This window comes from Emiliania huxleyi, assembly GCF_000372725.1.
Source record: "Emiliania huxleyi CCMP1516 chromosome Unknown EMIHUscaffold_118, whole genome shotgun sequence".
Taxonomy (NCBI): Eukaryota; Haptophyta; order Isochrysidales; family Noelaerhabdaceae; genus Emiliania; species Emiliania huxleyi.
In genome coordinates, this window is record NW_005201412.1 from 401415 (window position 1) to 428346 (window position 26932).

The following is a 26932-nucleotide window of genomic DNA, read 5'->3' on the forward strand; positions in this document are numbered from 1 at the left end:
GGGGTTTCTTCTGGGCACATTTGTGCTTTTAAAGAGGACTCCATTTTTTGAGATGCCCCGCGTTATAAAAAAAGAGGGGGTTCCCCTTTTTTTTTTTGGAAGAACCCATTCATAGGGGAGACAGTGGGCGGGTTTCTTAAAAGGAAAAACCCTTCCTAGATTTTGGGCTTTTGGGAGGCCCATTTCTTTGGTAAATTTGGGGGGGTCCCCCCCCCGGGGGAAAAACTAAAGAGGGGCCGCACATTGTTGGGTACCCCCCCTGCACATTAAAAGCCAGGGCGGCCCCCCCCCCCCCCAGCAGAAGCGTTTTGTTGCTGGGGGGGTGGGGCCCCCCCCCCCCCCCCAGCAGCGCTCTGCTGCTGGGGGGGTCCGGACCCCCCCCCCAGCAGGAGCGCTCTGCCTGTGGGGGGTGCTGGCATCTCTGTACACTCAGACAGCAGCTGTAAGTAGCATGTGTTCCAGTGGCGAGAATTTATGGTCGGCACCAAAATCAGTGGTCTCACCGGCGGGCCCTCCTACTGCCAACCGGGCTCGAAGGCGCGATGAACACAACCGCCTCGAGCGTACGCTCAAACACGAGCCGAGGGTGGAGGGGGGGCGGCGGCGAAGAGGCGCGGGAGAGCTGGGTCATCTTGGGTCCGTGCGCTCTGCTGCTGGGGGGGTCGGGACCCACCCCCCAGCAGCAGCGCTCTGCTGCTGGGGGGGTCAGACCCCCGCGCCCCCCTAGCAGCAGGGATGGCTTTAGATGTGCAGGGGGGGTGCCGAGCAGTGTGCAGCCGCAGAGCCGCTCCAAGAAGTGTCAAGAGCAAACATAAAATTTGTCGATTGTCGTAATACGTAAATTCTAAATAACAAAATCATAAAATTTCACATGGTGCATGTGTATGTCGTCACGACCGCCACTCTCCACATGCTATCGTGGAGGTGTGTACCGTACTTTTGGGCAGTCATATGGGGCCTCATATCTCACTTCTCAGTGTGGTACTGAACTGCGATACTGCGTAGCGAGCCGCCCTGCGGAGGGCAAGGGCCGTGTGGCCCGGGCCCCTCTCGCGAGCTAGCACCTGCCGGCCTTGCCCTCCAGCCGGCCGAGCAGCGCCTCGGCAAAGGCAAAGTAGACGCGCTCGTCGAAGGAGGCGCGGAAGAAGTTGCAGGAGAGGTTCGCCTCGAGCAGGCAGACGCCCGCCTCGGCGGTGATAGCGACGTCCCACCCCACCAGCGGCACGCCGGGCATCAGCTTGCGGTGCGCCTCGCGGACCAGCGAGGCGATCGAGGCCATGTCCGGGATCACCTCGCCGCACACCGGCGCACCGCAGTCCGGGTGCACCTCGACAGTGTGCCCCTCTGAGAAGAGCGGGCAGCGGCGAGCGCGAGCCAAGCCGAGCTGGTACCAGTGCGCGCTGGTCGTGCCGCGCCGGATGTCGCCCGTCGCGACGTCCACGTCGAACATGACGCATGAGTGGTCGGTCGAGGCGCCTGCTCGCCCCGCGCGGAAGCAGGCGGACAGCACCTCGACGCCGCCCTCGTCGAGGGAGGAGGCCTCGGCAGGCCGCTGGTGCAGGCTCGCCCGGGAGGCGGTGACGAGGCGGAGGGTCGAGAGGGGCGCGACGGGCGGGAGCAGCTTGGCGATCGAGGGGGCGTTCGAGAGGGCGGGCTGCAGGATCCAGTCTCCTCCGTGCGCCTGGTGCACCGGCGCGAGGGCTGGGGAGAGCTGCTGTCGGGGGCTTGCCGAGGTGTAGCCGCCGCACCGCGTTGCGGAAGGTGTGGAGGCCGAGGCCGCCCTCCTCGTTGCGGTGCTTGACGACAATCGCCCGGTCCGAGAGGGAGGGCGAGGCGGCGACGCCCTGCCGCTCGCACGCCGCGAGAAACAGCTGCTTGTCCTACGGGGAGGGCTCCGGCAAGGCTCTGGGAAGGTTCCGGGAAGGTTCGCCACACGCGCGGGCGAGGGAGAGGAGGGAGTCCTCGAGGCCGTAGCCCGGGTCCGAGGTGGCGAGCGCGTGGTACGAGGCGAGCACGCAGTTCAGGCGCCAGTAGTGGAACCACGACCAGTCCGAGAGAAGGCTCGAGGCGAAGGCTCCGCCGAGCGAGCCGCCGCCGCTCGAGGGGCGGCGGACGGCCGCCACCAGCGCCGCGAGCGGGAGGAGGAGCCACGCGAAGAGGAGGGCGAGCGGGCGGCAGCTGCAAAAGACGGAGAGGGGCACGCCGGTGGCGGGGAGGGCGACGTTGCGCAGGTTCTTAGCCAGATCGTTTTGGAAGGTGCCGCTGCGGTAGTGGCCGTCGCCAAAGAGGCGGAGGTGCAGCGCGAGGCTGTAGATGCAGAGCCGCTCCTGCCGAGCGGAAGAGCAGCCGGTGAGCGGGGTGCGAGGCATATGCTGGCCGAGCGAGGTGCTCTCTCTGGCTGTGAGCGTGGAGGACACAGCTTGCGACTGCGCTTTTCGCTTTTCGCACGCTCGCCGCGGATCCGCGCTCCTGCGGCGTAAGGTGCGGCAGCGCCGAGCAGAGGCGCGAGTACTTGCCGCCCGCGGCGCAGATCGCGAGCCCGCGCCAGTAGGCAAAGAGGGCGGAGCGGGCGGAGAGAGGACCCATATACATGTTCAGGGCCCTCAGCGGAGCTGGGACCAGACCTGGCGAGGTACTCCCACGCCTCTCCGGGTTTTTGTCTGGCCGAGTCAACCCGAGAGGCGAGTCTCGCCTCGTCAAGTCTGTGGGACGGCCGAGCCTCGTTCAAGGGGCGCGTGCGTGCGTCCCCCTCTCGACTACGTTTGTTCACAGCCGGCGCGCGCGCCGGCGACGAATATGCGCGACTCGCCGCCGCGGCTCCGGGCCTCCAACGGCACGACCTACGCCCAACCACCGAGAGGCGCGCCGTCACACCACTCGCACAGCCTGCAGCACAGCGCTGCGCCAGAGCTCGAGAGGGCCCGAGAAGGGTCCCAGATCTCCAGTAGTACCAAATAGTACCCGTAGCCACGCATACCCAACCATCCCCTGTCACCCCAGAGCAGATCCCGCCCGGTCTCGCGGTGGTTTCTGGTGGTTTCCACTCGTTCTCGCCCCCTGCCGCAGGCCCTCGGCAGCCGTCCTGGCACGCGCCAGGGCATGTACCGAGCGACCCCAACCCGCTCTGGCGCGCGCGTTCGGCGCCGATTGGTGCCCTAGTCGGACCGTGCAACGGACGCGCGCTCTGCGCGCCTCACACGCACTTGCCCAGAGCTCTGCGCAGAGGCAGAGAGAGAGCGCGCCCTCCCCCCGGGCTGCTGCTGGCGCGCCGCGCGCGTGCGATCCCTCTCTCGCAGTCGGTGTTCGCCGGGCGAGTTTTAGAGCTAAAATACATGTACATCACAAGACGCACACGCTGCTGTGGTCACCGACGGTCGTGTCCACATGCGCGCAATGGCGCAATGGTGGGCAGCGCCAACGCGCAGGACCATGTTTGCGCGCGACATGCACGCACGGGTGCGCAGGCAGGCGAGGCCATGCCAAAGACTGCCCTGGGAGTCGCGCGCGCGCGTCTCCAGCCGACCGGTACGGCGGCAAGAGCTTGACGGCTGTCGTGCTGGCAGCACGACAGCCGTCAAGCCGTCGCAGTCGGGTGGACGCGTCGCGTCGGACTTTTTGCCACCACCTCCACGAGTCTGTCCAGTGCACCCACTGGCCAGATGCCGGGCCTCGGAGGCTGAATCGAGCGCCGAGTCAGGCCGACCTGGCACTGCTGAGGCAGGTCACGCCTGCTGGGCGAGCCTCGGCGAGACTGCGTCAGCTGTTCCCACAGCAGGCTGGAAGTACCTCGCCGGATCCCTCGCCAGGACCAGACCGCTTTCGCCTCCACCGCTTGCGAGCGAGCACCCCGCCCCGACTTGCTTCGCATGCGGTGACCTCCCACGCGCTCCCTGGCCGCCCGCGCGACTCCTAGAGGACAGAGACCGTGGACGGACCCTCCCCACGGCCGCTCGCGAGCGCTCGGTGGTCAATCTCACCTCAACCACCCTCAGCGCGCGCGCGAGCGCGCCGCCACTCGGCCGCACGCGTGCACACTTGTGCCTGTGCGGTGTGGACGCGCTCTCGACGCGCTCCTCTGACACACAGGCGTCCCACTAGGTGTCCGCTGGTCCTCGACACCGCTGACGTCGCCACTATCGCCATCTGCGAAGGCTAGCCCGCTTCGTCGCCACGCTGCCCAGCGACGACGGCGCGGAGCTCATGGCATCGTCCTCTGCGCCTCTCGGACTCGAGTTACTCGTTCCCGCCGGCGTCGCACAGCTCGGCATCGTCCGCGCCCGCAGCGAGTATTGCCTGACCGACGCCGACCTCCAAGGGCTGCCCCGCTCAGCGCATCCCGGCGCTGGCGTCATGTTCTCCGTCAAGGATCTCGCTAGCGTCGCCATCCTGAAGGGGTACCGCGAGCGCGGGCAGCGGGTCGTGCGTATCAGCAGGCCCGACGTCTCGCGGGCCGAGACGCTCTTCCTTCCCGTCGGCATCATGACCACGGTCGGCGAGGTAAAAGCCATGATGCCGGGACGCGCAGACCTCCTCGGGCGCCGGCCCGAGCTCTGGCTCCGACCTGAGGAGCGGCGCGCTGGCTCCTTCTGACCAAGGAGCAGACTTTTTATTTGACAGAATACGCCGTTAGTCCAACCAGCAGATGTGAAAAATGGTAGCGAGAGTGCACACCCGTCCGAGCGTCGCGTGCCCCACACCCGTGAGGCGTGAGCGTGACCCATTGCCGCCGTGAAACAAGCACATGGCTAGCAATTGCAGGCGGCCCTCGCGCAGCGCAACGCCCCGCGTGCAGCGGAGGCGGCGACCGACGCCTGTCTGAGCCGTACGCGGGCGAACGCGCCCCGACACGCAGACTGACGCTGACGGCCGCAGCAGCCCTCGCCCCCGCCACGTGGCACCCCTCGCCCCCGCCACACCCGCGCGAGCTCGCCCGCTGTGGCGGCGCGGCGGTCACGGTAAAAGGCGCGACCGCACTGCCTCTCGGCCGCTCTAGCCGAGCCGAGGGCGCCCTCGCCCTCGCCCTCGCCCTCGTCGCCGCCGGCGTCCTGGGTCGTTGCGGTCGGTGTGGGAGGGCGTGATCCAAACGCAAGCGTTGGCTGCCGAGCTGCTTGCGCGGGGCCGGGACGCGGGAGGAGCGCCGGGACGCGGGAGGAGCGGCGGCTGCGGCGACCGACGCCGCGCCGCGAGCAGCGGGAGCGTCAGGACGGAAGTGCGCGACACACCCTGGCGATGGAGTATGAACAAGACGAGCGGGAGGGCACCGAGACACATGTTCGCCGCACCGGTGGATGGTCCAATGATGGTCGTCGTGCCTGCGCCGGCGGCTATTGCAGCGGCAGCGGCGATCGCAGCAGCAGGGCAGCTAGCTAGGATCACCGGCGCCTCACCCGCCCGTGGAAGCTTTGTGGCCTTGTCCGGCCACGTTGTACGGATCAATGTCGCCGGCGCCGAGGGATTACAAGCCGCGCCCGCCTGAGCGAGCGGCGTCAGCCAGCCGCGCAGCGCTCGGCGAATCTGAGTGAATGTCGGCGGCGCGCTCGCGACAGCGCAGCGCCGCACCGTGTGCCCTGCAGAAGGCGAGCGTCGTCGCCCGGAAGGACGGCATCGCGCGGAGCTGGCTCTATGGACGCACGATCAGCGCCGTCCGCGGCGCTTCCTGCGACAGGAAGCAGCAGGGGCTGTCATGCCGCCGGAGCGGTCTCGGCACCACGTCGAACGCGCGGCGGCGGGGGAGGTCTGTGGGTCGCCAGGGCGCGTGTGCGGGCCGAGGGTGCGCCGGTGGGCGTGTGGGGTGGGTAGGGTTGCTCAGGGGCGCTCACACGCACGCACGGCGACGCACGGCGCGATTTGCTTCGCATGCGGTGACCAGAGTGGCCGAAGGTGGTGCTCGCTCGCAAGCGGAAGAGGCGTTGAGTAACCGGTGGCATCTCTTTCCACCCAAGAAGCCCGTTTGGAGGGATGGGCGGCAGTGTGCGGGCGGTGAGTGCTAGTCCTCTCATCAATTTAGAACGAAACGCCCCTCCCTCCCTTCTAGCACTAGCTTCTTCCCTCTACTAGCTGAGGGGCTCGCTAAACGCTCGCCGAGCTCCATGCTGTGCATCACCACCTCCTCACTAATCGTCAGGGGCGCGGAGAGCGCAGTGCACTACGGTGAGGCTGCGCAGCGGGGGCTCACCCCCTGCACCGCGCTCAGCGGCGCAGGGGAGGGCGGTCGGTGGCGGCGGCGCGAGGCGCGAGGCGGTGGCGGCGGTGGTGCGGGCGGCGGGATGACAGGGGAGGCGGCGGGATTGACAGGGGAGGCGGCGGCCACGAGCGGAGCGGCGCGAGAAGGGGGGGGGGCGGCGGCGAGGCGCCGGTGTGCGGTGAGCGAGGCGCTCGCGCCATCAGAGGAACGCGCCGCTGCGAGATGGAGGGCGGCGGTGACGGAGGCGAGGCGCGAGGCGGCGGCGGCGGCGGCGGCGGCGGCGGGTCTCGGTGAGCGGCGGCGGGAGGAGGAGCAGCGGCGGCGGGAGGAGGAGCAGCGGCGGCGCTCGCTCGCTGTTGACGGGAGCGCTTTTGAGCCTGGGAGCCCATGCCACTGCGACCGGCGTGCCCGGGAACGGAGATCGCGCGCGCGCCGCCACTCACGACGCGCGCGCGATCTTCGCGGAGTCGGGTCCCCAGAGGGAAGCGGTCTTCTCGGCCGACGTCCAGCGGCGCGCAAGGAAGCAGGCGCAGCGGAGGCGGCCTAGCACCTGCTCGGCGCCGGGCGGTTGCGCTGCCCGCGAGCCGCGTCCTGAGCCTCGGCAGCGCGCTGCGCGGCGCGGCGCTCGCGCTGCTTCTGTGCCGAGAGCGGCATGATTCACCAGCTGAAGCTCCAGACTCCTCGGGTATCACGAATTGTGCCGGTCACGATTTGCGCAGGTTGAGGGGAAATTGGCGTAAGCGTCTGAAAGCAGTCTTGGGTGGTAGAGACCGACGCTAACCAGGTTTGTTGTGAAGAGCTGGGGCGTGCCACCCAAGAGCCTAGGTAGGTGCGGATCGGCAAGAGCGCAATCGATCTTTTTGCCCTCTATCACCTTGGGTTGTAAGAACTTGAAACACACCACGCAGGGGCACAGCAAGCACGGATAGCCGTTGAGGAGAAAGGGCGTAAGGTGTATGCGCCACCTCCCGCGAGCGCGGCGGGATCGGAATTGCGGCCGGAGGGAAGGGCGAGCCGCCGCCGCCGCCGCCATATACGCCATGGAGAAGTTTGTTCGAGACCTCGCGAGCGGCCGGCTATTCACACCTCGGCAGTGTGGTTTGGGCCGGGCAGGGCAGTGTGGGTTTCACACCCGGGGCAGGTAGGGGATCGGGCAGGGCAGTTGTGCGGCAGTGTGCGGGCAGGGCAGTACGGCAGGGCAGGGTAGGGCAGTTGGGGTCATAATTGCAGGGCTGAGATTCGGGATCTCAGGTGGTGAAAAAAAAGAGGAGACAATTGCTGTGAACATGCAATTTAGATAACAATCTCAATGAGATGTGTGAATAGGACGGCCGATCGACAAATTACACGCGCGAGCTGGCGAGCTCATCTGCATCTCAACCGAATCTCAGGGGGGCGCCGTGTGTATAACGGTCGCGTGGCACTAAGTTAGTCGAATCCCCGCGTACCTGTCCCACGAAGGCCCCCATAATGAGAGACCGATTCGTTTGGACCAATTGGTACGCTTGGACCAAATCGCGCATAATAATTTGCCAATTCTTGGTCGGAGGCCTGCGCAGGGTCCCTCACACGTGGCCACATTCTAGGGGCTGATCGCGAAGAATGGGCTATCATTGATCCATTTCGTGCGCGCAGTCTTAGGCCCCTGATGATGCGGCGCCACTTGGCCCGCCGTACGATCCGTGCCACCGCCTGTCTGAACGTCTGCACGACGCGCCCAAAGTTAGCGACGTGCTGCGCGCGTGACCAAGCTGCTCTTGCTGCCGCGTAGGGCGCCCAATCAGGCCGTATTGTTCCGTAAGCGGAATTTGGGTCAGTGTAATCACCCACATGCCCCCGGGTGATAACTTCTTGGGCATACTGAGTCCAGGAACCAGTGCTTGTGGCAACTAGCTCACTTCCGTAATGCATCCCGAGTGTAATGGGTCCCCGGCTTAATGGGACGTGGGGGGGCATACCATAGGTACGTGGTCTGTTGGCCTGCGCCGCGGCCACAGTGGCAGGGGTCCACTGGTCTAGGCTCATGCTTCCAAAACATCAGAATTCTTTTTACTAAGGGTTAGGGTTAGGGTTATTGTAGAAATGTCCCTGCGTACCCGTCCCACGAAGCCCTGGGTTCCAGTTAGGGTTGCGCCGCACTTGGGGCCACATACTAGGGCCTGGTCGCCCTTGGTAAAGGACCGTTCTTGTGAGCAAACCATGTCCGTCCCTTGCGCGCAGTTTCAGGGCCCTAATGATGCGGCGCCACTTGGCCCGCCGTACGATCCGTGCCACCGCCTGCCTAAACGTCTGCACGACGCGCCCAAAGTTAGTGACGTGCTGCTCCATTGACCAATCCGCTCTTGCAGCAGCGTAGCGCTGCCAATCTTGCCGTATGTTTCCCGAGTCGTCCCGGTAATTACCAGACTGTCCCCGACTAACAACATCGGCAAGCCAGTGAAGAATGTCTAGGCGACGTGGATGCCCTGGTGGAGCTACACTGTCTAAACTGTCATTTAGGTGTGATATGTAAAGTCTACCTTGCACGTGTGCATCGAGTGTTGGTCTACCTTCCACACTGCTATAGCCGGCAGGACCATAGCGACGTGCTCTGTTGGCCTGCGCCGCGGCCACAGTGGCAGGGGTCCATTGGTCTAGTGGATTTTCATTCAACCGGCGACGGACACGACGACTCATGCTTACTACTCGTCAGAATTCTTTTTACTTTAGCGATCTCGGAGCTCAGGTGCGCATGCTGGGGGCGCATGCTGCATCAAGTTTTTCGTCTATCGTAGGGCGGGCACATAGTTTCCCGAGGGATACAGGCCCTCCCGAGCCCCATGCTCCGCCGCGTCGCGGGCCCCCCGCCCCTCCCAAAGCTGGCGGAACGAGCCGACTTGGAGCACTTCAAGGGGGTGATCCTCAACACCCTCTGGCGCGCCGAGCTGAGCCGCGGGCAGCGCAGCATCTTCGTCGCTGTGCTCTTCTGCTTCCTCACCCACCTCGCCTACAACGCTTGGGGCGGGTGGCCCAGTGTCATCAACGACACTGTCATCTGGACGGCGACGGAGGCCGTGCGCTCCGCCTGCCAGGACTGGCTCGCCAACCCGTGGGTCTCGTTGCCCCGCTTTGTCGCTATGTGGGAAGATCTCGTTGAAGACGCTGTCGTCTACACACTTCACTGGGACCCCGAGATCCCCACCTCGATGCCGTACTGGCTGGATTGGCGCGCATCAGCGACGACGACCGCGGCTCGCCCCAAACGCCAGGCGCTGGATCGGCAGTAGGGCTTGGGCGGCGCAGCGTAGGCCTCGAGCCACACGAGTCGCCGACAACCCCCCCTCATCGACGTGATGGCCGCACCCGCTGCCGGCCGATGCAAGCTGCCGCCTCCACCGCACCAGCGATACTGGCCGCGGCTCGCCGCCACGCGCCGGCTCGGAAGAGGGGCTATCGGCGGCGCAGCAGAGCGGCATGCGTCGTCATTCGAGCAGCACCAGGTCCCCTCTTCGACGTGACGGCCGCTCCCGGAGCCGGCCGGTGCGCGCCCGACCCACGCCCCCTCTCGCACCCCCCCCCCGATCCCCCTGCGCGGCGCCCCCTCCACTGCGCGCCGGCTCGAGCGCCTATTGCCAAATCGCAACTTTCGAGCGCAGTGCGTGCGCCCCACACGTCACGCGAGCGCAGGAGAGTTTGCGGCAGAGCAGTACCGTGTACTAGCCGGAGGCATCGCGCCGAAAACCCCGCGCATTCCGCCCCAACAGAGGCTGCAGGAGGCAGATGGCCAATAGCGACGATCGTTACGAAATGTTGCGTCACCGGGAGCTCTCCAAGCTGTCTTGGGTGGTAAGTATTCATGTTGACTTCGCCTCCTCTCTCTCTCCCTCCCTCTCTCGATATCCTCCTCTTGATGTGCTTATCACAGTAGCCCGAGGGAGGGGGGGGGGGCGGGCCTCACCCAGGGCTCACCGGGGCCCGGCCGTCCCCGCCCCCTCCCTCACCTGCCCCACCCCGGGGCCTCACTCGCGATGCGCCGTCCCGGGGGGGTAGCTCGCTGCCCGCGACCCCAGGGCACCCCACACACGGCGCTTACGGGCGGGCCACGCGCACGCACGCGGCCCCGTACGCCTACCGCGCGCCCCCGGCCCACCAGCGCCACGCCCCGAGGCGAGGGAGAGCGGCCCGTGCGGCACCACCGCTCACACAGAACAACACAAACTACAAATCAACTAAACGGGTGACCCCACTCTACTCTGCACAGACAGCCCGCACTGCTCCAAACGCACATCTCTACCATCTTGCATCTATCTACCGATGCGGACGCAAAAAGCGCGCTTCGGCGAGACGGATCGCGTCACTTTGCCTGGGCCTGCTGGAATCGCCGCACGCCAGCGCTGCGTGATGATCTGGTCCCAGTTGTCCATACCCGGGTAGGCTCGGTTGTGTCGTCTGAGCACTGAGCACTGGAATAGGGTCGATTCCGCATGGTACGGGACCCGTGTATCTAGATCCGGGTGTGTTTCGCGCGCGCGCCTAAGTTGACCACAAATCCCGCCTAAAAAATTGAAAAAGCAAACCCACGCTCCGTACGAAAGTACGAAAGAGCTGAATGGGCGGGTCGGATGCCGGGGGGCGGGGGGGGGGGGGGCAGGGGGGGGGGGGGCACCCGGGGCGCCTCACTTTGAGGAGCTCCGCCCCGCCCCTGCCCCTTAATGCCCCGGGGGGGGGGCCTCACCCGCAACCGGGGCGTCCCGGGGGGGGGTCTCGGGGTGAGTCCCGGGGGAAGCCCGCCCCCCCGCCTCCGTCGGGTTACCCAGGTACTGGAGTCATGCCAACACCCCGGTCGTTGTTCCAATCGCTCGTCCAGAACCGCCGGTTTTTCAAAAAGTCCTCGCTCCCGCCGGGTGAACGCCAAAAGTTCAACGCGCCCTTTAAGCCGGGGGGGCTTGCGCCCATCGGGGTTTTACGCAGCCCCTACCCAAAACGTTTCGGCTGCCCTCGGAAGGCAATGTGTGCATCCGCTGTTAAGGGCAAAAGCCCCCTTGTGGGCAAACAACAAGTGGCAAACCAATGGGTAAACCTTCCCAAGGACCGGGCGGAACCCGGAGCCCTTTACTAGGCGACGGTCGAGCTTCGCGGCGACTGGCACCTCGAGGCTGCCGTGCGGGACCTCGAGGCCTCCTCCACCGCCCCACCTTTAGCACCCTCCCAACGCCTCCACACCGCCTGAGATGATGGGCCTGTGGCAGCAGCTCACGCCGCCGCGCCCACCTGCAGGGCTTCGAGCGCATCTGGCTCATCACCCTGCTGCACCGTTCCCGCGGCTGGCGGCCAGTGGTGTCGCCGCCGCGCGGAGGCCGCCGCGGCGTCCTCGCCACCCGCTCACCCGACCGGCCCACGCCGCTGGGGCTGTCTTCGGTCCGCCTGCTCTCCGTCCAGCACCTCACGCTGCGGGTGCGAGGCGTCGACCTCCTCGACGGCACTCCGGTGCGAGCGCTTCTCGGACTCGCCGCTCGCGTGCCGATGCGCAAACGTCTCCCTCGCCGCCCTCCCCTCAGGTCCTCGACATCAAGCCGTACGTCCCGTACTGCGACAGCTTCCCCCAAGCGGCGGCGGGGTGGGTGGACTCGCTGCCGCCCGAGGAGGGGGGCGCGGGAGCGGCGGACTTTCAAGGGCTGCGACTCAACCGCCAGCAGGAGGAGAGGCTGAGGCAGGCGAGGACTGGCGAGGAGGAGGAGAGGGAGAGAGGCTGAGCGAATGTGGGTACACGCCGTTTATTTGTGCTAAAGCCTAAACGGCTAACTGAGAAGTCAGTCCTACACTGTCGTCTGTTCAACTGTCCCCACCCGGACCATCGCCCATCGGCGTCGCGTGCCCCTCTGGCCCCACGCTCTCCAAGTGCTTGCCGAACCCGCCCCTCTGCCTCCGCTGCAGCTTGCGCTGCGCCTTGGCCACGCGGATCTCGTGGCGGGTCTGCAGCCCGTGCGGCGCGACGGCCTCGTCTTCGGCCGGCCGCTTGCGCGGCGCAGCGGTCAACGCCGAGCTGGCCGCCCGCGCCTGCCCGGTCGCCTCCCCGGCCTCCAGCCGCTCGAGCTCGGACCGCAGCTCGGCCTCCCTGCCAATCTTTGCGAGCTGGGTATTCTCGAGCGGCACGCCCGCGTCGCGCCGCTCCTTGAGCTCTCCAATCTGCCGCAGGGCTTTCAGCAGCTTCCGCCGCTGCTTGTCCTGCGTGCCGCCGCAACTCCCGCACTCCGCCGCATCAGGAGCGGCGAAGGCGACTCCGCTCGCCGACTGGTCGGTCGCGAGGCCGGCGCCCGACGCCACGCACGCTAGGCACCGCCGCGTTCTGTCACCGTGCCGGCCGCGCCGCTTGATCATCCGGTGCGAGAAGGCTTTGGCGTCAGTCGTGCCGCAAGCCACGCACGCCACGTCGATAACCTCCTCGTCGGCCTCCTCCTCGAGCGTTTCGTCGTCGACGCGTGGGAGCGCCGGCATCCGAGCTTTGCGGTGTATCTGTCGAGCTGCCGCGGCAGAGCCGTCGCGTCGCGGCGCTCCCTTTTCTTCTCGCAGGAAAAAAGAAATTTCTGTTTCAAGATAAAGTGTCTCAACCATCAACCAAGTGGTTGACAGACCCCTTCAACCTTCAACCACGCGGAATGGCTGCTCACACACACACCGCGCAAAGACTTCTGAACAGTGAACATTCTCTGTGAATTCATGTCGTCTTCTTTAGATGCTGCATTTGACGCGCCTTTTTCACGAGTACTTGCTTCAGCTACACGTACACGTGCGTGGATGGGAGAGGTGTGATGCCAAGCCCAGACGAGGAGCGCTGACAAGTCATCTCGAATGCCCCGCCACCGGGGGGGTCCCGGCCGACGTCATGGTCGTCCGGACGCGGCCCTCTGTACACGGAAACAGCTTACCGCAGACATTACCGAACTCAAAACTGCTTACCAAAGGCAGATACGAGCTCAGCTCAGTGAGATCTAGCAGCACATACCCTCAGTATCCAGAATAGTTAAGTCTGAAAAAGTCGGTCCGACCGCGCAGAGCGGTCTGGCTGTCTGCAGAGGCCAGAGCTTCCGTCCGGGCCTTGAGAAATGTCGGAGGCATGTCGGCCCATGTTCGCGATTTTGATGGCGTTACCCTCATTGCACGTGAACCAGACCGCGCCGGCCACGCACCCTTGTTCCCGGAGGCCAACTCGAACAGGTTTGAGCAAAGGCCGCCTTCCATGCTCGATATGCAGCAGGAGCTTAGTTGACCCTGCTCGAAGGCCGCCCTGCTCTAAGGCCGCCCTGCTCTCGGCATTGCGTTGTTGACTGATAGCACTGTCTGATCCAACCAGAAAGAGCCGTCGAAGAGCCGTCGAGCTACATGAGACCCAAGCAAGTCGTCGTGATGTACCAGAAAACGAAACCAGCACCAACAGAGGAGACGAGATGGGGGCGGAGCCGCGGCTGAAAAGGGCTAGGAGGGGAGGTCGGGCCCCGCGCCCGTCACACAACTATCGGGATGCGACCAGAAGGAAGGACCGAGAGGTGGGGGAAGGCGTCCCGAAGTGAAAGTTGGGAGACCACGAAGAAGGGTCCGGAGTGGTGAGGCGCCGGGTGTGGGCGGGCGTCGAGTCCGTGTCGAGTCCGTGTCGAGTGTTTACTAGCTCCGAGTAGAGGGGGCGTTCTGCTGCTAGGGGAAACCTGGAGCGCGGAGCTAACCCTCGGAGACCCGTGTTTACTTTAAGGCCCTTGCCCTGCGAACGCGCACCCCCGGGGCTAGGGCTCTCTAGCCCGTAACCCGATGCCAATCATCCGGCCCGCTGGGTGCGCTTCTTAGCTCCCCGGCCCTGGATGTGCGGTTGATGACTGCACTCCAAGTGCTCCAAGTGCACCAAAATTGTGACCCCAGGATCGACATTGATTTCTCGCGCCTACTTTCGCTGCTTGAGACTCGCCAAATAGATCCTGCGTCTATGACCGTGTGCAACGTCAAGTCGTGAACCGCGACAAGACCATCGCGCCAAGCGCGACTCTGTTGCTTTATGCGGCAGCATTCAACGTGACTCTTGCCGTGGATGGTTAGTGACCGCGGTTGCTTACGCAATGCTACACCGTGAGCTGAGCTTCACCAGCCGTTTCTCTTCCTTCCCTTGCCTTCTCTTGCCGTCCGTTCTCTGTGCGCATTCCACTGCATGCGGCATCACACGCGTCTTCTGCCGGGCGCGCATCTGAACTCGTACCAGGTACTCGAGTAGGCCATCGCTTTGCTGAGAGATCAGGCTCCTGAATGGCGACAGTGAGCGTCTCCTACTTATGGATTGCGCTCGAGGTCCGAGGAGCGCAAGAGCGCGCCGCAGGCGAAGCGATTTTTTGGGCGGCAGGCTCTTCCAGTTTATCTTGTGATCACGCTCGAGCCTGTGAATAGGCCCCGGAGGCCTCAACCCTCAACTAAAGGGTTGAGGGGGGGTCTCAACCGTCAACCAGATGGTTGAGGGGGGGCCTCAACCCTCAACCCCTCAACCACCCCTCTGGGTAGAATAAAGAGAATTCAGCCACCCTGAGCCGCCCGCCGTCGACCGCCAACCTTTGCTCATCCGCGATGCCGGACATCGACGTCGCCAGGCTCCGCTGCTACGCGTTCCGCTACGCAGACCTGTTCGAAGCGTACTGCGGCAACAGCCTCGCTTCGTGCGACTACGCAGGGCTGAAGGTGCCAGTCAATAGGCTCAGTGCCAGCATTGGCGGAGCTCCCACGCTGCACACGCTCAATGTATAACCCACCCCGGCCAAGGCACGGCCTCAAGCCACGATTTGGCCAGGCCTCAAAGCCGCCCACTCCGGCAGGCATTCCACGAGAAGCACGGCCGCGCCGAGAAAAGAATCATGCGTTGCGCCTCCTCTGACGTAGCCTGCTACGCAATGCGAAACCCCGACCTCAGCGCCGCCTGGTGTGGCGGCGCGACCGCCACGGGCGACGCATCGCAGTGCGAGTGGGCGGCGCTGCTGCAGCACTACGCCGACGCAGGCCGTGCGGAGGGTCGGCCGTATGGCTGTGAGGGCGACGATGTCCGGTGAGTGGACCTCGGGCCCGAAAGAAGGAGACAGTCGCCCTTCGTCCTACTTCCCCGTCTCTGCCTGGCCAGGTGCTACGTCACGCGGTACCCGGACCTGCTCGATGGAGGATACTGCGGTGGCAGCCTCGACCGATGCGACTGGCGCGCGCTGCGCGAGCACTGGGCAGCCTCTGGGGAGCAGGAGGGCCGCATCTTCGGCTGCAGCCCTCCCTCCCCTCCCGCCCCGCTCCTCGCCAGCCCTCCCCCGGCTGGCAGCCTCTCGCCCAGCCTCGCGCCCGGCGGCGGCCCGCCGAGCTGCCGCCTCTCCCGTGGTGGCCTCGTGTGGGTCGTGGCCACTCCGGCCGAGGCGGCGCCGCTCTTCCGCCATCTCAAAACTACAAGCTGCGCCGCCGGCGCCGCCTCAGACGCTTTGGCTTTCGCGAAGAGCGTCTCTTCAGCCCATGCGATCCACCCCTAGGCGGTCCGTTCGCGACCCACCGCTCGGCCGACGGCAGGCACGTGCTTGTAATCTCGGGGAGAGGGCGCGCGCTGGCCGCGGCCGCCGTTGGGTACGCGTCGGTGCTCTCGGGCGCCAGCCGGCGGCGTGGCTCGGTCGCTTGGATGAACGTCGGCATCGGCGCGCACGGCAGCCTGAGCGCGGGCACCCTTCGCGGGCTGCGCTCCGTGTACGACTCGAGCCGCGGAACCTATGCCAGCTTCTCCGCGCCGGCGGCGGAGGGCGTGGAGCTCTCTCTCGGCGTGAGCGTCTTGCGACTGGCAGAGATGGCGTCCCTGCAGTCTCGCGTCCCGTCGGCGTCGGACGCGATCTTCGACTCGGAGGCGGCTGGCTTCCTCGAGGTTGGCCGGCTAGTCGCGCCCCTCGAGCAGCTGGCCGCCCTGAAGGTGGTGGCCATCCGGCCGATGGCGACGGCGTGGCCGAGCCCCACCGACTCGGCCGTCGAGATGCTGGTGGAGCACGCCTGGCCGCAGGTGCGCCTCGTCGCGGACAAGATGCTCGCCGCGCTGCCGCAGGAGGCCGCCGACCGCTGCAGCGGCTGTTAGGTCTCCGGCGGGGTAGATCTACGCGCAAAGGTCCTGATGATGACTTCTTAAGAAAGATAACACAAAGAGAGCCGGTAGGGCGCGCGGTAGGGGGAAGAACGCACACACAAGCCAAATGAGCTATGAGGGACGGGAGAAGGACAGGCGAGTCCCCACGTCGCTCTACTCCACGAGCAGAGCGGCAGGGCCAGGGGGTCACCGGGTTGGTATTGGAAGGGGGGAAGGAAACGTTATCGTAACGATCAGTCGACACGGAGAAGGGGCTGGGCAGGGGCCAGGGCTCCGATCCACACGACGGATCCCAGGGATTCTTCGCTCTCGCGATTCCTCTCTCAAGACTCAACAGTCTCTCTCTCGTATCGGACAAGGTCGAAGTCAAAAGAGGAAGTTCTTTCATCTAGCAAGATTCTTTTATCGCTGTTAGTGCCAGTGCGCGCCAAAAAAAGAAAGAAAGAAGACAGACGGCCCAAGGGAGGAATGGGAGGACGGCACGCCGCCACAATAGAAATTTTAAGGAGAGGAGTGTGGGGCTAGCCGTCGCCCACCCTCACCTTGGTTTTTTGCTTTTTGACCGCAGCGAATATGTTCACACCCGAGCGGAGGCCAATTGATTCGCGAGGCTCTGGCAAAAGTGCGGTTGGCAACGGGCTCTTGTCCGTGCAAGCCTTCAGCTGGTGCCAAAACGTACCAAAACGTCCTCTCCGCGACCAAATACGCGGTCGTCGGTAGAAATGTGGCTTGCTTGCAAGAATGGGATGCCGACAGGCGTCAGGCGGCGCATGCCGAGAAGTCGCTTGCCGTGCGGGAGCTCGTGCGCCTCTCCCTGCGCGTGCAGTCCACGGGCGTCGTCGCGGAGCTTCATCTCGACACGGCACTGGTTGCTACGAGCGGCGGCGGAGCTGATCACGAGCGACGAATTCGCAGGGGATGCCAGGCAACAGATGGGCGCGCAGATAATTGGCGTGGCGTCCTAAACAACGCACGAGCATGCTCAACTGCTGCGCGACGCTCTCTGCGACCCCGACTTTCTTTATGCGTTTTGCCATTCGCCGCCGCATTTCCTAAAGCGACACTAGCACTAGATGCGTCCTGGCATCGGGAGGGTCCGCCTAAGAGGAAGTATGCATGTACTTTGTGCGTGGAGTGTCTTCCCCTTTTGCGCAGCAATACCTTAAACTTTTAGGCCCTCCAAATTCGGGTCGGAGGCTCGGAGCGTAGCGGAGTGGGCGGCCCCGAGTTTGAAAACCAGGTTCGTTGTGAAGAGCTGGGGCGCGCCACCCAAGAGCCTAGGTAGGTGCGGATCGGCAAGAGCGCAATCGATCTTTTTGCCCTCTATCACCTTGGGTTGTAAGAACTTGAAACACACCACGCAGGGGCACAGCAAGCACGGATAGCCGTTGAGGAGAAAGCGCGTAAGGTGTATGCGCAGCCACGGCCGTGCCGCGGTGGGCGCGCCACCTCCCGCGAGCGCGGCGGGATCGGAATTGCGGCCGGAGGGAAGGGCGAGCCGCCGCCGCCGCCGCCATATACCATCAGCGACGACGACCGCGGCTCGCCCCAAACGCCAGGCGCTGGATCGGCAGTAGGCTGTAGGGCTTGGGCGGCGCAGCGTAGGCCTCGAGCCACACGAGTCGCCGACAACCCCCCCTCATCGACGTGATGGCCGCACCCGCTGCCGGCCGATGCAAGCTGCCGCCTCCACCGCATCAGCGATACTGGCCGCGGCTCGCCGCCACGCGCCGGCTCGGAAGAGGGGCTATCGGCAGCGCAGCAGAGCGGCATGCGTCGTCATTCGAGCAGCACCAGGTCCCCTCTTCGACGTGACGGCCGCTCCCGGAGCCGGCCGGTGCGCGCCCGACCCACGCCCCCTCTCGCACCCCCCCGATCCCCCTGCGCGGCGCCCCCTCCACTGCGCGCCGGCTCGAGCGCCTATTGCCAAATCGCGACTTTCGAGCGCAGTGCGTGCGCCCGACACGTCACGCGAGCGCAGGAGAATTTGCGGCAGAGCAGTACCGTGTACTAGCCGGAGGCATCGCGCCGAAAACCCCGCGCATTCCGCCCCAACAGAGGCTGCAGGAGGCAGATGGCCAATAGCGACGATCGTTACGAAATGTAGCGTTACCGGGAGCTCTCCAAGCTGTCTTGGGTGGTAGGCGACGGACGCTTGCGTCCTAGCTCCAACATCGCCTCCCCGGCGCAGAGGGGCCCCCGGAGGGATGCACAACCGCTCCACGCCACGCCGCTCGCGGCGGTCCTATTCCCAGCTCCGCTGAGGGCCCACACGTTATTTTTCTGCCGCCGGAAAATTCTTTTATCGCCGCGCCTGCATCTTGCTTGCTGGGCCGCCGAGGCTCGGGTCGGCCGCAGACACGCGGCTCTGCGTGAGTAAAAACAATGCGACTAAGCTCGACGCTCTCGGTGGAGCGGCGTGGTGCCGGTCCGGCCGAGGTGGCTCGCGTCGGTATTGTGGGCGCCGCGCTCACCCACATCATATTCGTGCCTGGCAACCCCGGCGTCGCGAGCTACTACACCTCGACGGCAGAGATGCTCGCCGAGCGGCTCGGCGCCACTGCCGCCGTCGTTGGCTATCTGGGGCACGGGTCAGCGCCGCTCGAGCCGCCGATGGCCGCATACGGGCTCGAAGCTCAGTGCGAGCACGTGCACCGATTTTTCGAGGGTGAGGTTGCAAAGCTCAAGGCTGGCGCTGAGGAATGGGGTGGCGAGGCGCGGCTCCTGGTCGTCGGTCACTCGATCGGCGCCTACATCGCCTTTGCGGGCGCACAGCGGGCGGGGCTGCGGCGCGGCGCCATTGGCGGCGTGCCCACCCGCTCGATTGGCCTGATGCCGTTTCTCGAGCGCACCGAGCTAGTCCGGACGAAGGCGGAGGCGGCGACGTCTTGGTGGGCGCCCGCCGCCGTCCTCTTCCTCTCCTGCGCCGCCGGCCTGGTGGGGCTGATGCCTCGCTTCGCCACGGAGCGGCTCCTCAAGCTCGCAGCGAGCGATGTGCGTCCCTGACGTGGCACGCACACACGCACGCACGCACGCACGCACGCACGCCTGCACGCTCGCACGCTCGCACGCTCGCACGCGAACACACGCACGAACACGCGTACTCACGCACGCACACATGACACGCCGCCCACCCCGCCCTCCGGCGCTCCTCCAGCGGCCTTTCCAGACCCCTCCCCGCACCCCGCCGCCCTCGCCAGGTGCGCCGCTTCTGCCCCGAGATGGTGTCGTTGACGGCACGCGCGCTGCCCCGCTTCGGCGCGGTGCGCAACATCCTGACTCTCTTCCGCGACGAGGCGAGGCAGCTCGGCGCGCTCTCTCTCACAGCCTCTGCCGCTGCACCTGTGAGCGTGTCGCCAGGCGAGGGAGCTCGCCGAGCCGTACGACTACGCCGCGCTGAAGGAGCGCTGCGGGGGCGCGCTGGCGACCTTCTCTTGCCGCAGAGGCGCCGGCGTGGCTCGTGATTGCGCCGCGACACTCGAGACCACCTGTAGGCGCTGCTGTATGCGGAAGGCGACACGGACGAATGGGCGCAGAGAGCAGCAGCGGCGGCCAGCTGTCCGCGGTCAGGATCTCTCCACACTCCCTGCACGCGTGCGACTAGGCGCCGAGCGAGGCGGCGGCGCGCGCCGCGGCTGCGGGCGTGGCGGTGGCGGTGGAGGAAGGTGTGCCGCATGCTTTCTCCGTCGAGGCGCCCACACGCGAGGCAGTGGTGGCGAGGGTGCTGGGGCTGATCGAGGAGATGAATTGAGCGAGGTCGTTCTCTTGATAAGGCTGCATGTCCATGTGGTAGGAGTGTGTGGTTCGGTTCTCTTGTGAGGTTGTTTATCTTGGGGGTTGTCGACGTCAAATTGTCATTTTACCGTATCAAGTATCTTTTATCATTTTTCCGGCACCAACTTGATTCGTAGATCGGCGTCTCACGGGGCCGGGCCGCGGTGGACGGGGAGGGAGGGGGGTCGATCCGTAATTCCGTAATTCCGTAAATTTGTAACGAAAAGCCACCAGGAGTCCCCCACTACACCCATCCACCAGGCAGATAGAGACACAGCACTCGCGACACGCTGAGAAGCCGGAGGCTGGCCTCTCCAACGCTCGCGCAACGCTGTCTGCACGTGCGCAGCTCTGGGGTCCGGGCGGCCCAGGCCACACGGTGGGAGGGTCAACCACCGTACGACTGTAACGCTACGTATATCTCTTAACAATCACTATATTCGTGCTTGCCGAGCTGCGCCTCTGCGAGTGCGACTATCAACCCCTCACGCGTGTGCATAATCCCCTCCATCTTGTTGTGCAGCGCCCTGACCTCTCCGCCTCGCTGCGGCATCAGCGCGCCTCGCCTCTGCCTCCATCGAAATCTGCAGCGCGTCGAGCTGCTCGCGCAGCTCAGCCTGCATCTTGGCACGCATCTCGCCGATACGCCACTCAAAATCAGCTCGAGCTGCGTGTGATACGTCGGCCATCCGCTCGGCCGCTTTGATGTCGCGTTTAGCAGCCTGCTGCGCTGTCCTCAGGTTGTCGCGGTCGGAGCGCCTCAGCTCTTGTGCCGCAGCAAGCTCAGCCCGCGCCGACGCGAGCGCCCTCTTCACAGCGCCCGCAGAGCGCTGCTCAGAAGCGAGCTCCTTGGTCTGTGACCGCAACTTCTCTTCCAACTCCTGCCGGAGCAGCATCTCAGCACTCGCACTACTCACAGCTGCATGGATGTCCGAGACATTAGCGTGTTTTGCGCGACTGTGCTGACGAGAGTGCGGGAGATGCTGCCGTTGTGCTGCGCGGAGATTACTTTTACGCTGCTTGGGGACACAACAACATTGCTCGTGGCCGAGTTGGCATAAGCCGCCGCACCAGCCTCTGCGGCTGCAGCGGTGCTTCGGATCGCGTCGAGCACCGCGCCTGTATCGTGCAAGAGCAAAGCCTCGAACGTACTGAGGTCGGCTATCCCGAGTTGAGCAGACCCTCCAGCACAATGCTGAGATCGTCCGTGCCATGTGTCGCGTGTCCAAGCCAACGGAACGGACGTCGCCGAAAGTCCTCGTTCACGCCGTGTATCGCCTCCCGCAAGCTGGGGCACGCTCCGAACCGGCTGGAGCCGCTTCCACGCTCAATTTGGGCGATTTTTACGGATTTACGGATTGAAGGGGGGTGGCGGCCCATAGCGCATAGGGGGAGGGGGAGACTCCGATTTACGAATCAAGTTGGTGCCGGTTTCCTGTGCGGTCCTGACTGACTCCTGATTCCTCCCCGAAGCCCGATCAGAAAAACATGTGTACATACATACGTTTCAGGTGTACGTACCGTCAAAAGCGCTGCCGGAAAAAATCCGGGGTTTAGCTGGCGTATCTCGGGCCCACTTTTTAGAGCTAGGGCATGATCTTAGGTGTTCTGGATAGCCCGCAAGGGTCTTCTGTGGCATGGTAGCGGCGGTTTTGCGCGAGGCGTTCATTCAAAAATCACCATTTCCCCCACTAGTCAAATGCGTACCGTATATGGTATAAAAACGAGAAAGCGCGAGGCCGCCTGGGAGGCCACCCAGAGGTCGGACACTACGGTGTACGGCCGACCCCGAGACGCACACGCGGGCGGAGATGGCGCAGATCCAAATATGCGCGCGGTGTCGCGACATCGACCGTCACAGTCTGTCGCACGCTTTCTGCCGTGTGGGGTCACTGCAAACCTGGCCCTAGAGGACCTCGTGCCGACAGCCGGCCCTGCTGCAGGTTCAGCTCCGCAGGTCCCTCACTAAGGCCCAGGCGAGCCTCGCTCCGTGTCCCACCGCCGCAGCCCGAGCGGCAAGTTCGAGGTGAAGTAGTCGACGCCGCACCTGTCCATGTGCTCCCACACCTGCTCGCACACGCCCGCTGTCAAGGGACGGGCGGCGGCGGCAGCACCCGCTGCACCGCCGCCGTGGCGCGCCTCCTGCACGTCGTTCTCTGCGGGCGCCTTCCAGACCCACACGGCGAACGATGATTAGCGCTCCTCCTCCGGTGAGGATGGTTACTAGTTTGTGATGGCGCCTTCCAGACCCACACGGCGAGCCTCATGCCGCGCGCGTGGAGCCACTCCGCCAGCTCCGCGCTCACCACCGCCGGGTCGGCGTTGAGGTCGATGCCTGTCCTCACACCCAGCGCTGTGAGCGCCGCGCCTTCTCTGTGCGGGGCGGGAGAGTGGCTGGTGGCCGTCGAGCTTCGATCTGTGCGCCGTCCTCGCCACCGCCCACGCGTCCGCCGCGCTGCCGACGTACGCGACGAGGAAGGCGGAGTGCTGCGGCAGGCGCCGCTTGATGTCGACGCAGGCGCCTGCGGGAGAGTCCCGATCGCTATACGGGAGGGCGGTGAGGCGCAGAGGCAGGTCGACGCAGCGGCCGAGGGAGAAGGAGATCCACGACAGCTGCGACGGGAGCACCTGCTCCAGACGGATTGGGTTCAAGCTCCCTCCCTCCGAAGGAGAGGGCGCCGCGGGCGCAGCGAGGCCCCGCTCTCCGCCACGGCCGCCGCGCTCGCCGCCGTCAGCCGCTCGTCGAAGCCTGCGCCGGGAGCCGCACCCTCCGCCTTGATCTCGGCGAAGCAGTGGACGAGCCGCGGCCCGCCTCCACCTCCGCCTCCGCCTCCGCCTCCGCCTCCGCCTCCGCCCTTGAGCGGCGGAGGGTGGCGGAGCAACGAGAGCGCCTCGGCAAAGGTGGGCACCCTCGCAGCGTCGCCGACATCGACCGCTCGCACCTCCTCGAGACTCAGCTCCGAGACAGGCGTCCGCAGGACGCCGCTGTCCACCACGCCGCCCAGCCAGCTCGACCACGAGTGCGCCGTTGCCGTGCGCCAGAGGGTCTCGTCGTGGAGCACAACCACCTGCCGGGGCGTAGCTAGGTCTCCGGCGAAGCGCGACCACGAGTGTGCCGTGCGTGTTGCAGAGTGTGGTCGCAAGAAGTGTCCCGGCATACCTCTTGGGTCCGCAGGAGCTGGAGATCGACTTCGAATCCGTAGCCGGTCTCCAGCGCCGAGCGAATCGCCGCGAGTGTGTTCTCGGGCGCGACAGCCGAAGCTCCACGGTGACCGACGATTTGCATGCGATGCGACTGGAGTACGGCAGACTGAGAGGCGGAACGGGCGTGCAAAGTCACGATGACGGGCAAAATTGTAGCAGCCCCGACGCACAGAAGGCGCGCCGGAGCGGAGTGAAGAGCACCGTCTTGGTTGGGCGTTTGTGGTGTTGTTTTTGTGTGAACATAAGATTCCTAGGACGTATTTTCTTCGAGATTTTTAGAAGCCAACAAGAAATGTGTCACACAGAGTGATCTCTCTATTTTCTTCTCAATAACAAGGCTGTGAAGAGCTGGAGCTGCGGCGGTCGCGCAGGGCCAGATTTGCCCTAGGGCCAGGCGCAACACGCAGGCTGAGAGCGCGCTCCCGCTGTCGTCGGACGCCTTCCTCCAGCTGGCCGGGCGGGTCGCCGTGTGGAGGGAGCAGGTGGTGCGGGTCATGGAGGCGGACGCCCCAGGAGGCGAAGGCGGAGGCGAAGGCTCGGCAGAGGGAGCGCGTCGCTGCCATCCTCGCGGGCACGGACGCTGCGGGCGCGGGCGCGGGGGTGGAGGAGGCGCGCAATTGCTGGGAGGAGGATGCGTACGAAGCGGAGACGCTGGAGGCGCTCGCCGACGAGTTCGGCGATTGAGCGCCTCCCTCTCTCTCCGGCTGCGCGCATGACCGGTGCGGCCTCCGAGTCGGCGTCTAGCGCGCACGATAAGGTTTTTGCTCGCCTTCCCTGGGACCCCGTGTTGCATGTCTGACTGTCGGTGTGTGTGCGATTTCGGGCCCGGGGTTGTGCGTTTATGTGAAGAGCGGCCGCGAGCAAAACAAATCGAGCGCGCGGAGAAGGATCTGTGTAAGTAAAAACGAGAAAAGGGGAGAACATGGACCAGCAACACAGAGAAACTGCACGTTTTATCAAAGTAAGTTCCCGGAAAGTTCCCTGAAAGTTCAGGGCGGTGTCAGAACAATGCTGTCAATGCACTTCACGTCGCCGCTCGCCCTGCACTCGGCGACTACCGCCCGCGCGCCGTCCGCCACCATGCGCGAGGCCACGTACAGGCCCGGGGTGACTGCGCCCGCTTACCTCGACGGCTCCTTGCCGGCCGACGCGGGCTGCGACCCGCTCTGCCTCGCGGCCCTCGCCCTGCCTCCGGGCGTGGAGGACCACAACGTGGACTATCCCTGCAAGGGCAGCATCCTGGACACCTGGTGCTTTTTTCCGTGGTCGCTGGCGGAGCGGCAGGCCATCATGGCGGCGCGCTCGCCCCAGGAGACCGAGCTCACGCTCGCCTGGATGCGGGCTGCGGAGCTGAAGCACTCGCGGCTCGCCATGCTCGCCGTGGTCGGCTGGTCGCTGGCCGAGATGCTGCAGTCGAGCCTCCCGTTCCATGCTCTCGATTTCACCGACGGCCGTGCGCCCGTCCTCGTCAACGGGCTGTCCGCCTACGCGCCGTTCATGCTGCTCGTGCTCGGCGCTGCCGCCTACATCGAGCTGCAGTCGACCGATACGGTCTTTCAGACCTTCCTGTCCCCGCCCGCCCAGAAGTACGTCCCGGGCGATCTCGGCTTCGATCCGCTCGACCTGGAGGCCAAGTTTCCCGCGGGCCTCGACCAGCGCTCGAACGAGATCTACAACGGCAGGCTCGCGATGCTCGCCATCACCGGCTTCGCTGTGCAGGAGGGTTTGTGGGGTCAGCCAATCTTCGGGGCCCACTAGTGTTTGCTCGCAGGCCGCTCTCGCTCTCGCAGCGCGCGCTCGCCTCCTCGCGGTGTTGTGAGGCTTTCGGACACTTGAGTCTATCGCTGAAGACTCCTACACGTTTTGAACATGCCGCCTTTAAGTACGCATCTCATCTTTGCCGGACCTCCTCTCCGTCCCCGCCTCGTAGTCGTGCTCGTCGCAAGCTCCCGACAGTGCGATGAGGGCGCGGTAGTGGGCGATCTCATCCTCCAGCCCCGGCCATCCCCGCCGGCCGGCAGACCAGCGCTCCGTTCCGTCGCCGCCAGCCGCCCCGCCTCCCCCGCCACCCGCCTCGAGGTCCGCTCGGATCGTCTCGAGCTGCTGCAGCGCCTCGCGGAACTGGCCGAGCGAGCCGTGTGCGCACGCCGCCTCGCGCCTTGCCTGGTGGTGGAAGGCGTAGCCGGCGGCGTCCGCGCCCCAGCGGCGCTCCGCCGCCGCGAAGAGCTGGAGCGTGCTCTCCGCGGAGTCGGGGCTCACCCGGCAGTTGAGCCCACGCATCATCAGCAGGTACTCGGACCGGCTCGGGCGTAACGCCGGGTCCGGATGGCGCTGAAGCCACTCCCAGACGCCCCACGCCTCCTGCATGTGGTCGAGCGTGAGCAGCTGCGAGAGCAGGCGCGCGATCGGCCGCTTGCCGCCGCCGCCATTGCCGCCGTCGGCAGCGGAGCCGGCGGACGCGACAGCAGCCTCGCCGCCGGGTGGCTTCAGCGGCACCGCCCACGCCGCAGCGTTCCGGTCGAGGATGTCGTCGAGCCGCTTGCCCTGGCCGAGGCAGGCGCGTACCGTCTGAAGAATCTTTGCGGCGGCGATGCCACTCGGACGACGCATGTACATGCGGCTTTTGAGGGACTGGGTATGATTGGCCGTGAGTGTAATGCCCCGGAGTGTAATGCTGCCCGCGCCGCTCTTTGAGAAAAGTCGCCTTCGAAAGAGGCGTGCTCACATCTCTGCGTGTTAGTCGACAAAAATACCCTTTCTTCTTCCGTGAGCGTGTTTTTGTGTGAGCTCTTGCCCTCGCCGGTGGATGTTAAGTCTTCGAAAGGGGCGTGTCTGGCTGTCGTTGCGGTCTATCCCTTTCTCGACTGTCTGAGCTTGTGCGCGGCGCCGTGTTTTTTGTGCGAGCTTTGCTCACGCGCTTCGCGCGCTCCAACACCCGCTCGCGCCCTCGGCCACATTCACGAATAGATGTCTATCGCGCTGTCCGCCGTTCTCGACGGCGCAGGCGACGGCTGGGTCGAAATTCGCGCTCAGGCATCTCCGCTCCGGGGACTGCACCTCCGCCTCGTCGCCTGCTCCGACGCCGACGCCGCCAGTGACTCCTGCCTGCCGGTCGCCGTGTTTGGCGGCGCCGGCGGCGCAGCGGAGGCCGCCGGCTGGTTCGTCTCGGCCGGCCACGCCCTCGCCCACGGCGTGTACGGCTTCTGCCTCGACGGCCCTTGCGAAGTCAGTGGAGGAGGCGGTGAGGGTCCGCTGCTCACACGGCTGAGCGTCGCGCTGCCGCTGATCGGCCGCAGCACCGTAGTCTGCACCTCGGCCGGAGACCGCCTCTTTGCCGGCGTCGGGGCGGAGCCGGTCGAGCTGCCGCAGGTGTGTGCGGGTAGAGCCTCCCGACAGCCAGCTCGCCAACCTCCCGACAGCCGCGCGAGAGCCAGCCTCCCGCCAGGTGCGTGCGTGTGCTCCTCCGCAGGCGTGCAGCCAACCTCTGGTCTTCGGTGGCAACGTGAGCGCGGGCGGCGGCCGCTCGGCCTTCGTCAAGACGTACAAGACGGGCTCCTCGACCCTCGCCTCGCTGCTGCAGCGCCGCGCAGACAGCCGCGGCCTCGACGTCGCGGTCAACGCGCGCGCGGTGCCGCACCCGCTCCCGTCGCTCGAGCCGCACCTCGCCT

The 26932-nt window shown here is 65.6% G+C and overlaps 11 protein-coding genes across 11 annotated transcripts; 7 read left to right on the plus strand and 4 right to left on the minus strand.

The window, feature by feature from the left end:
• The first annotated feature begins 4129 nt into the window (after nucleotides 1–4129).
• Nucleotides 4130–5861, plus strand: EMIHUDRAFT_440147 (hypothetical protein). Its single transcript, XM_005790877.1, has one exon. It carries the CDS (start codon nucleotides 4201–4203, stop codon nucleotides 4588–4590), a length of 390 nt encoding a protein of 129 aa, XP_005790934.1. The 5' UTR covers nucleotides 4130–4200; the 3' UTR covers nucleotides 4591–5861.
• Nucleotides 5862–9003: 3142 nt separating this feature from the next.
• Nucleotides 9004–9450, plus strand: EMIHUDRAFT_224635 (hypothetical protein; the record flags this gene model as incomplete). The annotated part of the gene is made up of 1 exon (XM_005790878.1): nucleotides 9004–9450. One exon carries the CDS (start codon nucleotides 9004–9006, stop codon nucleotides 9448–9450), a length of 447 nt encoding a protein of 148 aa, XP_005790935.1.
• Nucleotides 9451–9516: 66 nt separating this feature from the next.
• On the plus strand, nucleotides 9517–9954 carry EMIHUDRAFT_224636 (hypothetical protein; the record flags this gene model as incomplete). Its single annotated transcript, XM_005790879.1, has 2 exons — nucleotides 9517–9663; nucleotides 9928–9954. 2 exons carry the CDS (start codon nucleotides 9517–9519, stop codon nucleotides 9952–9954), a joined length of 174 nt encoding a protein of 57 aa, XP_005790936.1.
• Nucleotides 9955–11479: 1525 nt separating this feature from the next.
• Nucleotides 11480–11916, plus strand: EMIHUDRAFT_70220 (hypothetical protein; the record flags this gene model as incomplete). Its single annotated transcript, XM_005790880.1, has 2 exons — nucleotides 11480–11650; nucleotides 11722–11916. Coding segments are annotated over 2 exons (366 nt in total), but the record flags the coding sequence as incomplete, so codon positions are not given.
• A 16-nt stretch (nucleotides 11917–11932) lies between these two features.
• EMIHUDRAFT_454681 (hypothetical protein) lies at nucleotides 11933–12658 on the minus strand (the record flags this gene model as incomplete). Its single annotated transcript, XM_005790881.1, has 1 exon — nucleotides 11933–12658. One exon carries the CDS (start codon nucleotides 12656–12658, stop codon nucleotides 11996–11998), a length of 663 nt encoding a protein of 220 aa, XP_005790938.1. The 3' UTR covers nucleotides 11933–11995.
• Nucleotides 12659–16944: 4286 nt separating this feature from the next.
• Nucleotides 16945–17929, minus strand: EMIHUDRAFT_224642 (hypothetical protein; the record flags this gene model as incomplete). The annotated part of the gene is made up of 3 exons (XM_005790882.1): nucleotides 16945–17247; nucleotides 17524–17735; nucleotides 17824–17929. 3 exons carry the CDS (start codon nucleotides 17927–17929, stop codon nucleotides 16945–16947), a joined length of 621 nt encoding a protein of 206 aa, XP_005790939.1.
• Nucleotides 17930–18671: 742 nt separating this feature from the next.
• On the plus strand, nucleotides 18672–20146 carry EMIHUDRAFT_454682 (hypothetical protein; the record flags this gene model as incomplete). Its single annotated transcript, XM_005790883.1, has 5 exons — nucleotides 18672–19280; nucleotides 19487–19582; nucleotides 19647–19709; nucleotides 19781–19816; nucleotides 19891–20146. The coding sequence occupies 5 exons, from the start codon at nucleotides 18672–18674 to the stop codon at nucleotides 20035–20037; spliced, it is 951 nt and encodes a 316-aa protein (XP_005790940.1). The 3' UTR covers nucleotides 20038–20146.
• A 1879-nt stretch (nucleotides 20147–22025) lies between these two features.
• On the minus strand, nucleotides 22026–23346 carry EMIHUDRAFT_313137 (hypothetical protein; the record flags this gene model as incomplete). The annotated part of the gene is made up of 7 exons (XM_005790884.1): nucleotides 22026–22127; nucleotides 22209–22226; nucleotides 22310–22395; nucleotides 22504–22582; nucleotides 22641–22688; nucleotides 22772–23128; nucleotides 23221–23346. 7 exons carry the CDS (start codon nucleotides 23344–23346, stop codon nucleotides 22026–22028), a joined length of 816 nt encoding a protein of 271 aa, XP_005790941.1.
• Nucleotides 23347–24272: 926 nt separating this feature from the next.
• On the plus strand, nucleotides 24273–25022 carry Lhcf45_2 (light harvesting protein; the record flags this gene model as incomplete). The annotated part of the gene is made up of 1 exon (XM_005790885.1): nucleotides 24273–25022. The coding sequence occupies one exon, from the start codon at nucleotides 24273–24275 to the stop codon at nucleotides 25020–25022; it is 750 nt and encodes a 249-aa protein (XP_005790942.1).
• Nucleotides 25023–25142: 120 nt separating this feature from the next.
• Nucleotides 25143–25874, minus strand: EMIHUDRAFT_224647 (hypothetical protein; the record flags this gene model as incomplete). The annotated part of the gene is made up of 1 exon (XM_005790886.1): nucleotides 25143–25874. One exon carries the CDS (start codon nucleotides 25872–25874, stop codon nucleotides 25143–25145), a length of 732 nt encoding a protein of 243 aa, XP_005790943.1.
• Nucleotides 25875–26231: 357 nt separating this feature from the next.
• Nucleotides 26232–26892, plus strand: EMIHUDRAFT_224648 (hypothetical protein; the record flags this gene model as incomplete). The annotated part of the gene is made up of 2 exons (XM_005790887.1): nucleotides 26232–26633; nucleotides 26734–26892. Coding segments are annotated over 2 exons (561 nt in total), but the record flags the coding sequence as incomplete, so codon positions are not given.
• Nucleotides 26893–26932: the final 40 nt, after the last annotated feature.